Genomic DNA, 16,886 nt, shown 5'->3' on the forward strand with positions numbered 1-16,886 from the left:
GTTACATAAGGGAAAGGTGGACTCTGGGATCTCAGGCACTTCACTCCTGAAAACTGTTTACGTGCCCAGGTAACCTGCATCTTTTGCTAATAGTATGGGGCAGAAGAGCTACAGAGGTGGGCCCAAAATTGACAGGGGCTCTAGGGTGGTGCAGAGGGATATTTCCCTATTGCTATTAGAACGAGATGCCTCCTGCTTTCCCTGGAGGGCAGAGATGGCACACCCTCAGTTGGCTCCTCCTGCCCAGCTCTGAGGAGAAAGTCCCTACTACAGAGTCTAACCTGAGCGTGGAATGTTCTAGGGCTGACAAATCAAGCTCTGGCCACAGCCTGCCTGGTGCCTCAGGAGCCGGCAAAGTATTGGCCTCCAAGCCTGCCCTGAGCCACCGCCTCGTGTGGTGCATGAATGAAGTTTCTGATCCTTGATGAGGGCAGCCTTTCCTGGGCTCCCCTCCCTGTTGCACCCCTCCTCACCCAGGGCCAACCCCGGGTGGCTACTGTCACAGGAGCTGCCCAGTGGCAGGACATTATTTCAGTACAGAGAACTCCTCATACACAGGTTAAAAAACTATAAGGGAAAGTTGCAAAAGGTTCTTAGTGATTACTTATAGACAATGAGATTTTAAAAGACGTTTCTTTCTTTACTGGCTTTCAAATATTTCCTATGTTAGTGAGAAATAGGAAAATTGGGAATTTTAGAAGATTCCTTAGTGAGCTGGAAAATTTAGACCAAACTTCTAAATTTCATTTTGCTGCAATAAATGAATCAGTGGTGCTGCTTTTTGGGTACGTTGTACCCGAATAAAAATGATTTGAAAAGAAAAATGTGCTGGGCACAGTGGCTCACGCCTATAATCCCAGCACTTTGGGAGGCCGAGGCAGGCAGATCACCTGAGGTTGGGAGTTCGAGACCAGTCTGACCAACATGGAGAAACCCCGTTTCTACTAAAAATACAAAATTAAGCCAGGCATGGTGGCTCACGCCTGTAACCCTAGCACTTTGGGAGGCTGAGGCGAATGGATCACTTGAGGTCAGGAGTTCGAGACCAGCCTGGCCAACATGGTGAAACCCCATCACTGCTAACAATGCTAAATTAGACTGGACGCGATGGCTCACGCCTATAATACTAGCACTTTGGGAGGCCGAGGAAGGCGGATCACCTGAGGTCAGGAGTTCAAGACCAGCCTGACCAACACGGAGAAGCCCCATCTCTACTAAAAATACAAAATTAAGCTGGGCGCAGTAATTCCAGCACTTTGGGAGGCTGAGGTGAATGGATCACCTGAGATCAGGAGTTCCAGACCAGCCTGGCCAACATGGTGAAACCCCATCTTCACTAAACATGTAAAATTAGGCCAGGCACGATGGCTCACACCTTTAATTCCAGCATTTTGGGAGGCCGAGACAGGCGGATCACCTGAGGTCAGGAGTTTAAGACCAGCCTGACCAACATGGAGAAACCCTGTCTCTACTAAAAATACAAAATTAGCCAGGCGTGGTGGCGCATGCCTGTAACCCCAGCTACTTGGCAGGCTGATGGAGAAGAATCGCTTGAACCGGGGAGGCGGAGGTTGCGGTGAGCAGAGATCGCACCATCGTACTTCAGCCTGTGCAACAAGGGCAAAATTCTGTCTCTGTCTCTAAAAAAGAAAAAAAGTACAATGGCAAAGAAATAAAAACTCCACGGAAATGTAAAAGTTGGCAAAACTATAAAAATAAGGGGAGGGTGGGCTGGGCGTGGTGGCTCGCGCCTGTAATCCCAACACTTTGGGAGGCTGAGGTGGGTGGATCATGAGGTAAGATCGAGACCATCCTGGCCAACATGGTGAAACCCCGTCTCTATTAAAAATACAAAGGAAAAAAAAAAGTTAGGTGTGGTGGTGGACGCCTGTAGTCCCAGCTACCCAGGAGGCTGAGGCAGGAGAATGGCGTGAACCCGGGAGGTGGAGCTTGCAGTGAGCCGAGATGGCGCCACTGCACTCCAGCCTGGGTGACAGAATGAGACTCCGTCTCAGAAAAAAAAAAGGTGGGGGAGGGTGGACTGAGACGTTTTACACTCCACGAAGGCTGCGAGTCCTGCTCCGAGCTCTGTGCTCAGCAGTTCCGTGGCTGAGATGACCATTCTGAGAAACACAGACTTCAGGAACTCACAGCTATGCTACCTATTCTCAGTGAAGCCCCTGAAGAACATTATTGCATTCTTACCCTCGTGCACCTGCTGACCAGTTTTGCTCCCAAACGAAGTGGCTTCCAGCTGAGAAAGTTAGACACGGCTAAGAAGGGCCACATTGCAGCAAACACCAATATCTTGTCTCTTTCCCCATGTGAAAGGGTGGCCCCACACACTACCATTTCCAAACAGCAAACAGAAGGAATTGACCTTTTTTTTTTTTTTGAGACAGGGTCTTGTTCTGTCGCCCAGGCTGGAGTGCAATGACACGATCTTAGTTCACTGTAGCCTCGACATCCTGGGCTCCAGTGATCCTCTCGCCTCAGCCTCCCAAAGTGCTGGGATTATAGGCGTAAGCCACCATGAGTGGCCAGAATCAACTTTTTACATTAGGTCTTTACTTTTTTCTTCAAATCACCTAAATTAACTGTACTATATAAAGAGACATTTAAACAGCTGCCAAGAACCAACAACGTGTTGTGTGCAGGAAGGCACATGTAGAGGGTAGAGGAGCCAGCACACTCAGAAATAAAAATTTTAGCGATACACCTTCTCATGGGGAAAATACATATTTTCTTTTCTTTTTTTTTTTTTGAGACGGAGTCTCGCTCTGTCGCCCAGGCTGGAGTGCAGTGGTGCTATCTCGGCTCACTGCAAGCTCCGCCTCCAGGGTTCACGCCATTCCCCTGCCTCAGCCTCCCAAGTAGCTGGGATTACAGGTGCCCGCCACTGCGCCCGGCTAATTTTTTGCATTTTTAGTAGAGATGGGGTTTCACTGTGTTAGCCAGGATGGTCTCGATCTCCTGATCTCGTGATCCACCCGCCTCAGCCTCCCAAAGTGCTGGGATTACAGGCATGGGCCATTGCGCCCGGTGAAAATACATATTTTCATATGTATATATATTAAAACAAAATACACTCTGGCTGGGAATGGTGGCTCACATCCGTAAATTCCAGTACTTTGGGAGGCCGAGGTGGGCAGATTATGAGGTCAGGAGATCGAGACCATCCCGGCTAATATGGTGAAACCCCGCCTCTACTAAAAATACAAAAAAAAAAAAAAAAAAAAAATTAGCCGGGTGTGTTGGCAGGCGCTGGTAGTCCCAGCTACTCGGGAGGCTGAGGCAGGAGAATGGCGTGAACCTGGAAGGTAGAGCTTGCAGTGAACTGAGATCGCGCCACTGCACTCCAGTCTGTGCGACAGAGCAAGACTCTGTCTCAAAAAACAAACAAACAAACACTCTTCCATAGTAACTTCACTATTTGACACCTGTGATCCATATATGGCTGCATACTCCAGAGGTGGCCTCAGACAGCACAGGGGTCTAGGGGCAGGCCATGCTACCTGCAGTGCACACAGTGCCACCTTCCTCACGGTGCTGCCTCCTTTTCTGTTATCACTTGATTTGGTCGCTGTTGCTACTTTTTCATCACTCCTTGCCACTGCTGCAGTTATGTCCTTGTATGTGCCTTTATGCATATGTGCAAATATTTTTATAGGATACATGTGTGAAAGTAGACTTGTTAAATCTAAAAATGAACACTTTAAATTGTGCCCCTCGCTTTCTGGCATTCAACTTACATTTTCATCCATGGCGCATGATGGGCCTTTTGTGCCTTTTCCTTTCTCATCGCTGGGTTGTATCTTTTTAAGGAAGGCTTTTCATAACTCAACACAGTAAAATTATTATCTTACTTTTATCCTGAATGCATTTGTAGTTTTGCTTACTTTTCTCCCTGTTAATCTACCTGAATTTGACTTTGCATACGGCGTGTGCGAAGGAGGTGGTTTTCAATGCAAGATTAAGGAAGCATACCTTTACTCTGTGATCACACACACCACAACCCCTGTGCTGACACAAGCTCACACCGACAGAGTAGAGCTACCTCTAGTCTCCTAGGCCCTTTTCTCCTGTAATGTTCCATTTCTAGATCTTGGGCTCATCCACCGAATGCCCATGGGTCTTTCTGGATGCTGGAGTGGGAGTGGGACCAGACCCGCTCTGGGGTCACTTGTGTCATTCCCCCTAGTCACCTCCTGCCTCTTCCAGGCAATGACTGTTCTACGGAGGTCTAGCTCTCTGGGTAATTCTGTTTTGGCTACTGAGCCTCTGGCCCAGGGAAGAACTTCCAATTTGCTCAAATGCAGAGGAAAGAATCCTCTGAAGCAGGGCCTCTCAAATGGAGGCAACTGTGCCCCTCCTCCAGGGGACATCTGGCAATGTCTGGAGACATTTTTGACAGACATAATGAATTTGTTGGTCATTTCACTATGTGAGGAAGGTGTTACTGGCAATGAGTGAGTAGAGGCCAGGGATGCTGCTAAAATCCTATAATGCACAGGACAGCCCCCAAAACAGAGGATTACCTGGCCTGAAATGTTAGTAGTGGCTCAGTTGAGAAACTGAGCTAAGTATTACGATAGTTTATCAATGAGTGGTATTTCAAAAAATTTAACAAAGGCAGTGTAAGCTATAGAATAACTTTGGATGTTGGTTAACAACAGAGTTTGAACTTTAGGACTCAGTCTCAAGTCTACAGGTAGCTTCCTCCTCCCCTTCCCCCAGTGCATGGTCCATCCCAGCATTTCCATCTCTTTTCTACTCTGAGCTCCCCAAATGACCCTGGTTCTGTTGGGGATCTCCTGAGCAACATGCCAGTCACCTGTCCTGCCACAGAAAGGTGACAGCTGTAGGGAGCAGCAGGCAAGTGAACGTTAGAACGCTGCTGCAGTTGTCCTTCTTGTGTGGTTTTGCTGGTTAACTCAACAAAAGGACAGCCTGGCATGTCAAGCTGCAGAAGGCCATCCCAAGACTTGAGAATTGACTCTATTATAAAGATTAAATAATCATCAACTTTTGAAAACAATGCGGTCTTAAAAAAAAAAAAAAAGAGCCGGGTGCGGTAGCTAACGGCTGTAATCCCAGCACTTGGGGAGGCTGAGGCGGGCAGATCACAAGGTCAAGAGATTGAGACCATCCTGGCCAACCCAACATGGTGAAACCCCGTCTCTAGTAAAAATACAAAAATTAGTTGGGCATGGTGGCGGGCGCCTGTAGTCCCAGCTACTCAGGAGGCTGAGGCAGGAGAATCACTTGAACCCGGGAGGCGGAAGTTGCAGAGAGCTGAGATTGCACCACACTGCACTCCAGCCTGGCGACAGAGCAAGACTGTCTCAAATTAAAAAAAAAAAAAGTCTACTCATGCAAAGTTACTTCTAGCAGTAACAGGTTGTTCTATTTCTGCACAGGCACCACCAGCTGCAGTAACATGTCTAGCCAGTCCACATGCAGGCCAGGCTCCTACTCCCAGGGTGGCAGCTGGTTCCCAGGGGCCATGGCTCATGCTCCACTGTAGCAGAACCCAGCACCCACGGGATGGACCCATGACAGCCCACAAAGGGCCCAGGGTTAGACAGTGCTGGCCAACAGTACCCCAGTGTGTACACACACACGCACGAGGGGTGAGGGGTCTTAGGTCTAAGCCACTTGAGAATAATCTGTTGACAAATTTTCTCTGAGAATTTACAAAGTTTACTGTACACCTAACCTTTCATCTAAAACATGCACTGGATCATAAAAGCTGAATAACAATCAGGCTAAATATTCCCTTTAAGGGTGGACTGAGAGGTTTTACACTCCGTGAAGATCCACAGCCCAAGGCTGCCAGTCCTGCTCCAAGCCCCGTGCTCAGCAGTCCCGTGGCTGAGATGACCATTCTGAGAAACACAGACTTCAGGGACTCACAGCTGTGCTGCCTATTCTCAGTGAAGCCCCGGAAGAACATTCTTGCGTTCTTACCCTCATGACTGGCCTGGCTCTCCTTAAGGATGAGACAAGAAAAATACAAAGTACTGGGGGAAAAACTCACAAAAATCTTTGACAACCAAACCTCAAAACCATGTGTTGAGAGGAACCAAAGGACAATGGGGACAATTTCTACAAGTTTCTAAAATGTGCAGTCCAGGAAACAAAAAGCTTCCCCAAACTTACTCTTAGCACTGAATTTGTTTTCTTTTCGAGGTCTGCCAGTTTTCTTCAAGCAGTTGTCGCACACAAAACTGCAAAAATAATAGTGGTATGATGAGACTGTATATAATGATGTAAATTGTCAAACCAACAAAATGCAGCATTCAGATATTTTGTTGGCAGTTTAAATCACATTATTATTATAAAATTAAAGAGTGAAGAGGCAGACTGCTTTGATGTCACAAATCCTAAAGCAGACAAACACTTAGAACTTAAATTTAGAACCAACTGCCATCTCTCTTAATTGTTGAATTCTTGCTGACAACAATGAATGAGATGCAGTAGCCACTGCAACTGCCCCACCATTGTCTCTGTGTAGAACTGCCCTCCAGGCCAGGGGAAACTACTTACCCTGAAGGCCAAATGATGTCATAGTGCAGAACACAAATCTGATGCATCTTCCGGCCACACTCCTTGCAATCAACGAAACTAGGAGACAAAGGCGGCGCACTGTTAAAGCACACGGAACCACACGACCGGAGTCACTTGTAGATGTCTGTGTGTGCATCTACACCTTGTTCTCTGGGTTACTTTGAGTAGTGCTGACATTAAAGCATGAGTTGGCTGATTCAGCTATATTTTACAATGCATCCATATGATATCTTCTATAGGAAAAAGCTTTCTTCTTTTCTTTGTACAAGTGCTTCATTCCTCTTTTCTCCCAATCTCCCTTTGCAACCAGAAAGGAAACTTTATTTTTAAAAATTACTGTGACAAATACGTATCTCACAGGCCGGTATTTCTGACACTACTACACATTTTCAAGAACAATGCCTTCTCTAGGTGATTTCACATGCCTAAACTGACTTAAAAAATAGAGAACAATACTTTTAGTATTCTAAACATGTGCTCTTAAGTCTAAAATTGTTTAGGATACTAATGGGAAACATGGCCAGTTCAGAGCAGCCATGCTAGGCCAGAGGCACAAAAACACCAGTTCGGAGTCAGTTACAAAAGGGTGGAACGTGTCAGGCCTACTGGTAAGTTGACAGGAGTTTGTTCAAGTAAACACTGGTGAAGCGAGAGGATGGACCACCCATTCCCCACAAATCCTCCACACTGTTCTATGGCAGCCCACAACCACGGCTCACCAGAGCTCCGTCACCTCCAGGAACTGGCTTACCCAGGAATCTTAAATGCCAAGATGCCTTGAGGTCAGACCTTTGGTTTTTGTCAACTCCCTCCCTTGCTGCCTCCACAATGCATACCTCCGAGGAGGGGCTGAAGGGACTGGTGAGTAATGTGACTCCCTGTGTGCTCCTGAGCTCTGAGCTATGGCTCCTCTACAGTGTGCCCCTGCCCTTGTTCCCTTAATCTGTCCATTGCACGTGCTATGCAAGCCCTTAGCCGTGGGTCTACCCTCATCAGGCTTCTCTGCCCAGTCTGCTGGAAGGAAAGAAAAGACACACACACAAAACTGTGAAAACATGGCAGCACCCGTTCACAGTCCTGTGGCAATCTCTGACAACCCAGCTCCATCTGGCTCCCTCTGCCTTCCACGTGGCAGCTGCTCTGAATCTGCACTCCTTTCCTCCAGTGCTGTCCTCCACAAGCCCTGTCTTTGAAAACCCAGTCACTGAGCTCTTCCCTTATGCTAAGAATTTCAAAGGTTGGGGCTAAGAACTTTCTCAATTCCTGTGCCGTCTCCAAAGGTCCCCTGCTCTCAACTATTCCCTCCCATGTCAGGGAAAAGGAGTGCCCCCCAAAACTACACTTGGGCCAGGTACAGTGGCTCACACCTGTAATTCTAGCATGTGGAGAGGCTGAGGCGGAAGGATTGTTTTACCGGGAGTTTAAGACCAGCCTGGGTAAAATATGGAGTCCCTGTCTCTACAAAAAATTAAAAAATTAGCTGGGCATGGTGGTGTGTGCCTGTAGTCCCAGTTACTTAGGAGGATGTTTGAGTCTGGGAGGTTGTGGCTGCAGTGAGCTATGATTGCACCACTGCACTCCAGCCTGGGTGACACAGCAAGACCCTGTTTCAAAAACAACAAACAAACAAAATCCAAACAAAATACTGTGTATTCTAGACCCCATGACATCCATTTTGAATTTCCCCCTTTCTCTCACTCCCAATTATTATTGGCCAACTAGGTGGCTCCCCTTCCCTCAGCCTGCCAACAAGCCCCCCTGCCTCGCTCCAAAAGCTCTTGCTTTAATTAGGGTTTCAGTTTCTTGCCTCCTGCTGCTTTGTATCTCTTAACTAATTTCTCTACTAGAGAACAATGTCTTTCCTCTTCTGATCAATTCACCTCATAGACCAAGGGTGACCTTCCTACATTAGAACCAATGCTATTCTTCAAAACCTCCTCAGCACATTGTAGGATAAAGTCTATTGTCAAAAGACAGTGAAATGGCCCTTCATGAAGTTAATCTCTGCCTACCAACCACCCACTCTAAGGGACTTGTAGTTTTATTGAGCAACCTGTGTTCTTTCATGTCTTTGTTTCTAGAATGCTCTGCAGCTTCAACATAAGTATCACCTTGTCCAGGAAACCAGGTCCAACTGTGATGATGCCGCTCTGCCCAGGCGGGGTCCCTTCTGTCTGGGACTCACTTGCACTGTCTCCTGCTGCAGGCTGTGCCATTACCCAGCTGTCTCTCTAGACTACAACCAGCAGGAAGAAGGAGACCCCTTTACCCATCCATGTATTCCCTCTGCCTGGCACCTACTACTTGAATGTAATATATTTTGAAATTAAAAAGTAGATATAAGTCAGCCAGGCACGGTGGCTCGCACCTGTAATCCCAGCACTCTGGGAGGCCGAGATGGGTGGATCACGAGGTCAGGAGTTCAAGACCAGCCTGGTCAAGATGGTGAAACCCCATCTCTACTAAAAACACAAAAAAATTAGCTGGGCTGGTAATCCCAGCCACTCGGGAGGCTGAGGCAGAGAACTGCTTGAACCCGGGAGGCGGAGGTCGCAGTGAGCCGAGATCGCGCCACTGCTCTACAGCCTAGGGGACAGAGCAAGACTCATCTCGGGGGGGGGGGGGGGGTGGAAAAGAGAAGTAGATATAAATCATAATGAAACTATAAAGCCACGGAGAGAAAGACACAGTGTGAAAAGAAAGGTGGAAAGTCAGGAAAAACGATCTGCTGGTCACGAGAGGGGTGGCCGCTCTGCCCTGCCATCTCACCAAGACTACAGCTCTAGGATTTCACATCATCGTCCTGTCTGTGTATCAGGTGCTGGGAGAGATGAAATAACCTGCTGAAAGTCAAGCTAGGTTTCCAGAGGTGGCCTGGGTAGAAATCTGTGCCTGCCACTCTAGACACTGGCTTCCCTGGAGTGAGTGGGTCAGGATAGGGAGAGCAGGATCTGTTTCTTGCTTTGGCTGAGTCACAGTCCACATTTCCCAAGCAGCCAGTGCTCCTGGAGCCTGTGCTCACCGTGGGGACAAAAAATAGCCAGTATCGCCATGCCAATTTGGAGTGCCCTCAGAACTTTACACTGGGGACCTGGGAAGAGGCTACCACACTGAAGAAATTCTGGCATCTCTTTAGGGGCTGTTATGAAGCAAGGTTAGCAAATGCAACACTCTCATTCATCACTGTAGAAAGTGCTTAACAATGGCAAGAACATGCACCAAGCTTTACATTATTTGAGAAAGCAGTTTCCAAGAGATTTTCTTTCTGGTATTTCCCTTTAAACGATACTACTAGTACTATCCCACCAAATATTCCTACCTTTGGTCTCTAAAGATTCATACTAAATGGCTTTTTTTTTTTTTTTTTTGAGACGGAGTCTGGCTCTGTTGCCCAGCCTGGAGTGCAGTGGCCGATCTCAGCTCACTGCAAGCTCCGCCTCCCGGGTTTACGCCATTCTCCTGCCTCAGCCTCCCGAGCAGCTGGGACTACAGGCGCCCGCCACCTCGCCCGGCTAGGTTTTTTTTTGTATTTTTAGTAGAGACAGGGTTTCACCATGTTAGCCAGGATGGTCTCGATCTCCTGACCTAGTGATCCGCCCGTCTCGGCCTCCCAAAGTGCTGGGATTACAGGCTTGAGCCACCGCGCCCGGCCACTAAATGGCTTCTTTATTTTTATTTTTTTTTTGAGACGGAGTCTCGCTCTGTCGCCCAGGCTGGAGTGCAGTGGCGCAATCTCGGCTCACTGCAAGCTCCGCCTTCCGGGCTCACGCCATTCTCCTGCCTCAGCCTCCCAAGTAGCTGGGACTACAGGCGCCCGCCACTGCGCCCGGCTAATTTTTTTTTTCTATTTTTTAGTAGAGACGGGGTTTCACCATGGTCTCGATCTCCTGACCTTGTGATCCGCCCGCCTCGGCCTCCCAAAGTGCAGGGATTACAGGAAATGGCTTCTTAAAGACACCCATGACCAAATTATTAGAGAGGTTTTCATAGAACTGAAACATCCATTTAATTTTATCCTTGTTAAAATCCAGTAATTAGAGAACATGTTACAGAGACATACATATTTTGTTTAAGTTTAAAAAGAATCTATATCTAAAAGATAAGCTCACACCAGAAATTCCACTTATTGTAACATATTTCCAATGTTTTTACCCACAACCCACTCCATAAGGAGTAACTTTACCAATTTCAAACCAAAATTAAAAGTAAAAAAGAAATAGCTATATACTTACGGTTCGGGGTCTAAGGTATCATTTTTCTTCTTTTCAAACTGATCCTTTGAAATTGTCCTTGTTTTAAAAAAAAGAAAACATGTTGTATTAACTAAAATTTATCTGTTGAGTATAAACTATAGGGTCTCTGGAATGTGATTTTGTAACTAGTTCTTCAAACAAAAAGACATGATGGTCCTTTAAAACCTCAAGTACATATAATAACGGAATGAACAGAAAATTTAATTTCTCAGAACATTACAATTTCTTTTTCCACATATTCCACTACCATTTATTTTCTTTTCTTTCTTTTTTTTCAGAGACAGGGTCTTGCTCTGCTGCTCAGCCTGGAGTGCAGTGGCGCGATCATGGCTCACTGCAGCCTTAACCTCCAAGGCTCAAGTGATCCTCCTGGGTAGCTGGGACTGTAGGAATGCACCACCACGACTGGCTAATTTTTTGATTTTTTGTGGAGATGGGGGTCTCATTATGTTGCCCAGGCTGAATTCAAACTCACCCCGGTTCTAAGTAGCTGGGACGACAGATACAAACCACCACAACCTGTTAAGTTTTTTTCATTTTTTGTAGAGATGGGGGTCTCACTATGTTGCTCAAGCAACAATCCAATTATTAATCACACAACTAAAGAGAATTAGGATGACAAGGGAAATAAATTAAAAATGTAGAATTTCAGTCACTTTGGTTTGTATGTCTTACAAGTTAGGTTTTTTTCTGCATTTGAACAAAGAAAATGGTAGAGCGTAAGTGCCTACACTGCTGGAAACTGCTCCTGTGGCAAAGCCTTCCTTTCTGTTGGGGGAAGTCACACTGTGGGTAGGGTGGGAGGAATCATGGAAGACTAGGGAACTCAGTCTGACGAAAAGAGGGAACGGTAGACCTGGGCAGACGCGGTGGGTGGCTGGCAGGTTTTTAGATATTTCAAGCATAGAAATGAGTTGATAACACAATTTGTGCATTTGCTTTTTCTTGCCACACACATGCCATTCTATCACTCGAAGGTAACTCTGCTGGATAATAAATACTGGAAGTAAAAGTTTAACCCTGCGCAGGAATGAACTAACAAAGTCATACCTGTCCACTTTGGAGCCGATAAACAATAGGTAAAGAAAGCACTAGTGAGGGAAGGAGACACATTTATACCTTAGGCCAAAAAATGGGGTACTGGAATCCATTAATCTGCATTAGAGCTCAGCAACTGAAAGGATGGAGGTTTAAGTGGAGATAAACTAAATGTAAAGGGCAGGGCATGTACACCAAACTCATTTTTTGCTACTGCCAGTTCTGTAAATGGGGCTACCTGGTTTATCAGGTATAACTGAAAATTTACACGGTCGGGCATGGTGGTCCCAGCACTTCGGAAGGCCAAGGCAGGAGGACTGCTTGAGGCCAAGAGTTCGAGACCAGCCTGGGTAACACAGTGAGATCCCATTTAAAAAAAAAAAAAAATTAAAATAAAGAAAATTTATAATTCCCCAAAATGGAAGTTGACAACAACTAGAAAAAAACAATTATTTTAGAAGAAAAGACAAACCAAGGTCAAGAGAGAGCAGCGGTCTACAGTGGTCAGCCATAGTGCCACTGCCTTGAATGATAAAGGCAGAAGTGGCACTGTGGTTCAGCCAAAACACGTTTTTCAGTGTAAATGTGTATGTATACACATATTCAAATTAAATGTGAGCATAATTAATATGAAACAAACCCCACAACACTACACACTATAATCTCAGCACTTTGGAAGGCCCAGGCAGGTGGATTGTGCTTCAGTGTAGGAGTTTAAGACCAGCTTGGGCAACACGGCGAGACCTCGTCCCTACAAAAAATACAAAAAATTGGCTGGGTATGGTGGCGTGCCCCTGTAATCCCAGCTACTTGAGAGGCTGAGAAAGGAGGATTGCTTGAACGAGTTGAGATAGTGCCACTGCACACCACTCAGGTGACAGAATGAAAACCTGTCTCAAAAACAAAAAACCAAAAAACATTGCATGAAAGTCAAAATGGCAGTGGTACTTTCCTTACAGTCATTGGTAAGAGGAAAAAACAATTTAAGGTCGCCCTCCCTCACCCCAGAAAAAATGACAGGACGGTACTTACGTCTGGGGCTGTGAAGGGTCGTCACCCAGGGTCACATTCTCGCCCTGGATCTCTGTGAAACACTTCTCACAGAAATGATACCTGTCAGCAAGAAGGCCATACTTGGGTGAACTGGTCCATCAAAACACACAGCCACCCAAGCAACGAAGCCACCAATCAGAGCAGGGCAGAGCACCACGACGAAGGGGGGGCGTTGTTGGTTGATTGATGGGTCAGTGAGGACAATGAAAGGAACAGGGGGCAGGTGGGGAAAGGCAGGATTAGAGAACAAGGAAGGGAACAAATAGCACAGACACAGAGGTAAGACGCAGACACCAAGACAACACAGAGCAGAAAGCCAAGGCAAAGCATTGATTAGCATTCGGTCTCATTGCACACATCACAGGCCATCATCACTAACAACGACAGGCTCGGTCTGGCTCCAAGAGGCAAATGTTTTCAAGGAGTTGTTAATACTAGAATTGCATGGAGCCCAAATTTAGGAATCTGAATTTTGTTCTTACTCAGAGAAAGTCAAATATAACTCTAGGGTTTGAGATGGAAAAATTTACTTGAACAAAACAGTCTGACAAAAGGCCTTAAAAAAGCAATTTAAACTGAAATAGCTTTATTTTTCAAAATGGAAAATTTATGCTTGACAGCAATTCAGAGATTTTATTTCCGGTATTAAGCCAGATCTTTAAATGCATGAAAATGCTGAGCACCCAGAACTGATTTTAATTTTTTCCTGGTTTTTTTTTTTCATGTTAATCATTCAGTTAATTGTGTTACAATACAAATGAAACCAAATCCATATTCTAGACAAACATTTAACATAAATGCAGTCAGGGTCAAAGACTTTCCACCCATTTATCAATATGAATATACAGAGTAAGAAATGTGATATATTGTATAAGAAATACAATATATGTAAATCCATGAACAATCTTTGAAAATTCAATTCTAAGCTTTGATGTGACATTTTTGGTACTGGGACCAATCATCCATCAATCGGAGAGACTTAGCCAATGACTGTTCTGACTTGGGGGCAATCCAAGTTAAGTGAATTTAGAGTTAATCTTTAAAGAACAATCTGCATTTGAGAAATTATCCATCACCCCAATTTCTTGTAAGACAATATAGAGCCTGGGCTCAAGCTATCAAATACAAACAATTAAAATAAAAACTACTAAATGTTTGGAAAGAACATAAATGAGAAATCAACAGAAATGCAGGCTGATGCTGCATAAAACGACACGAGTACACAAGAATACCGTAAAAATAAACAAGCGGGCGGAGGTGGATCACACAAGCGAGAAGAATGAGTGTCAGGTAGCAACGGCAGCACGAATGCGGTTTAGTGCTCAAAACTATGTCTACAAGATGCCAGGAAGGATTAGTATTAAAAACAGTGCGACAGGACTCGAGCGCCAGGCTGAACCACCAAGTGCAGAACGGGACACGGCAGCTGCAGTCTCACTCACTTGCGCATTCACACGGCTACAGGAGACTGAGGTGTGGGCCACCGTGTGGCCAGTTCACCACCACTAGGACAGGTCCCCCACAAGTCCCAAATCTAATCTTAATTCAATACACTGAGCATTTTGCCTGCTGTATTTCACTAACCCCACACACACAGCACATTTTAAAGCATACAACTTCAGAGCATGCACAACATCTCAAGATGAGCCATTTTTTTTGCGTTTGGTTGATGATGAACATGACAGATTCACTGGATTAACGAAGGTTTCTTGCTTGGACTAATTTATTTGGGACTAACTCAACTAATAAATTATGTCAGGATTTAAAACTCTGACAGGGAACAGGCAGATTAATGTTTTTCTTTAAATATGTATTTTTTTTTTTCCTGAATGAACTACAGCAATATTCTGGCCATTCACTATTTTGTAAATATCCTAAAATCCTGTATGGAGAACTTCCATGTGCAGGAGGGCATGGTCATCACTGGCAAGAAGGAATTAAAGTACAAAAACTATAAACCAATTCAGTGGCAACCAAAACAATATGCAAAAAAGACATTCCCTCAATCCCCAATACTTCCCTTTTATAAGTAAAACTCCAAATTGAGTGCTCCATTCATGTTACAATCAAACACACAGCACTATGGCCAGCTAGAAGGGACCGTTCAAGACATTCTGAAATGAAACTCCCATCGTAATCACAGGTGAGTCTAAATGGTTTTAAAATCCTAGAGAAATTCTTTGCTTCTATTCAAGGACAGCAAGCCCAGCAACATCCAGGAAACAAGGACCATAAACCCATCTTTTCCCACCGAGGAAAGTGACACAGAGGGAGACACTGGTGGTGGAATGGCAACCCTTGCGGTGGCTGGGAAACTGAGGCTCTTCCTGTATGACTGACTCCCATCCTGGAAAATCCAAGGATCAGAACCGGGGAGGCAAAGCATGTCAACAGACTCCTTGTCTGCCCCCAAACTGCTGGAGAAATGGACAATTTAGCCTCTTCATGTTTAAGAAGGGGAGGAAGAGGGGCCCGTGGCTTCACTTTATTACTGTTCTGAGAGATGAAGAAAGCACACAGAACAGACAGCAGTCACCCCCAACTAGTAAAATCAGCTACAGCAACCCTGGCAGTCAGTGAATGCTAGACGTTATTGCCAGACTGCCCCTACCTTCTTACCTAGTCCACACTTTATTCTCCCTGGAAACACATAAAGATTTAGAAATTTGCTTTTCAACTTAAGCACCCAGATGACATTTTGCCTGGTGTGAAGGAAGCAGCTTGATGAATATGGAATTGCAAAGGAGAAATACTTCACATAATCCAGTAATGATGCATTTCAGGGTTGCTAAAGTTAGTACAATGTAACTGCATAGTTTATCTGTAAGGGTAATTTAATATATGGAGTAAGTTTTCAAATGCAGATTGTTTTAAGTACCATATCAGTACATATGAATAACTGGGGTATCTATAGATAATATTTATATTATCTATAGATACTAACTGGGAAAGCTAAAAAAGTTTTTCCTAACTGGGGTATCTATAGATAATATTTATATTATCTATAGATACTAACTGGGAAAGCTAAAAAACAGTTTTTCCAACATGAGCTACTTTCAAATTTGCAAAGTACGAAAACAAGTGAAAACGTAACCATACGCTCACTTATATATTAGGGTTTCACTTGTTTAAATGGTCTGCAGGATTTTTTATTGTTCTAAGTGCCCAGTTTAGGACTACAAGTGCCAAGACAAACATTCATGAGAACACTGCAGTGTTCATAAATAGTCAAAGATGAAAATAAAAACATAAGCAGTTCAAGTATTTGTTACAGAATCAGGCCACTGCTTTCTTAGGATGATAACATGCTAACCTACTCAGACACACTGTTCTAGCGAGCATGCCTGTGATCACCTGAGGAATGCTACGCCTACACTTTAAAAATTATCACTAATAACAAGGAACTCCTTTATTTGCATTTCCACTCTTCAAAATACATTACTTTTGTTTAGTAAAAATGAAGTTCTATACAGAAACAAAATAAGACGTTTCAGAACTTTCAAGATGGTCCTGTGTTTACACGCCATCAATGACTCTTTGATCCTACCAATTCCATTTAACTTTAATTGCTCTCAATGTAAAAGACCAAAATCTGTGCAAACCAGCAAAGGCAGGGTCCCAACAGACCCAGGAATAGGCCCCACAACACTTTAGAGAGAGTGGTAAACAATCTACCTTCCTTATAGACCAAAACTCTGTTGGGCAACGTAGCAGGGGTGGCATTTTTCTGGGAATAGTTAATATCAACCTTTCTCTTAAGATATCATTAACTTTATTTTGCTTGGCACAAATGGTTTTTAAAGTGCATCCCTATTCATTATTTCATCATTGGGGACTTGACAAAATGAGGCTGCGAGGGAAGACGCTATTGTCTGTATCATGGACAAAGCTAAGCTTAATACGTTAATACATCATGGGGTGTGCTGAAGTCATGGGGCTAAAACTGTAAAAGGAGTGGCCAGAACTTCCAGA

The 16,886-nt window shown here is 44.8% G+C and overlaps 1 protein-coding gene across 1 annotated transcript in view; it reads right to left on the minus strand.

Annotated features, from left to right (window-relative positions):
• CREBBP (CREB binding protein) overlaps positions 1 to 16,886 on the minus strand; it is a 156,745-nt gene that overhangs the window by 16,456 nt on the left and 123,403 nt on the right. Inside the window, exons 20-23 of the mRNA XM_037989910.2 lie at positions 12,894 to 12,974; positions 10,803 to 10,859; positions 6,550 to 6,627; positions 6,163 to 6,230 (exon numbers count right to left, since the gene is read on the minus strand). Coding sequence (XP_037845838.1) covers positions 6,163 to 6,230; positions 6,550 to 6,627; positions 10,803 to 10,859; positions 12,894 to 12,974 — 284 coding nt within the window. The remainder of the gene's footprint in view (positions 1 to 6,162; positions 6,231 to 6,549; positions 6,628 to 10,802; positions 10,860 to 12,893; positions 12,975 to 16,886) is intronic.

This window comes from Chlorocebus sabaeus, chromosome 5 (assembly GCF_047675955.1).
Source record: "Chlorocebus sabaeus isolate Y175 chromosome 5, mChlSab1.0.hap1, whole genome shotgun sequence".
Classification (NCBI taxonomy): domain Eukaryota; kingdom Metazoa; phylum Chordata; class Mammalia; order Primates; family Cercopithecidae; genus Chlorocebus; species Chlorocebus sabaeus.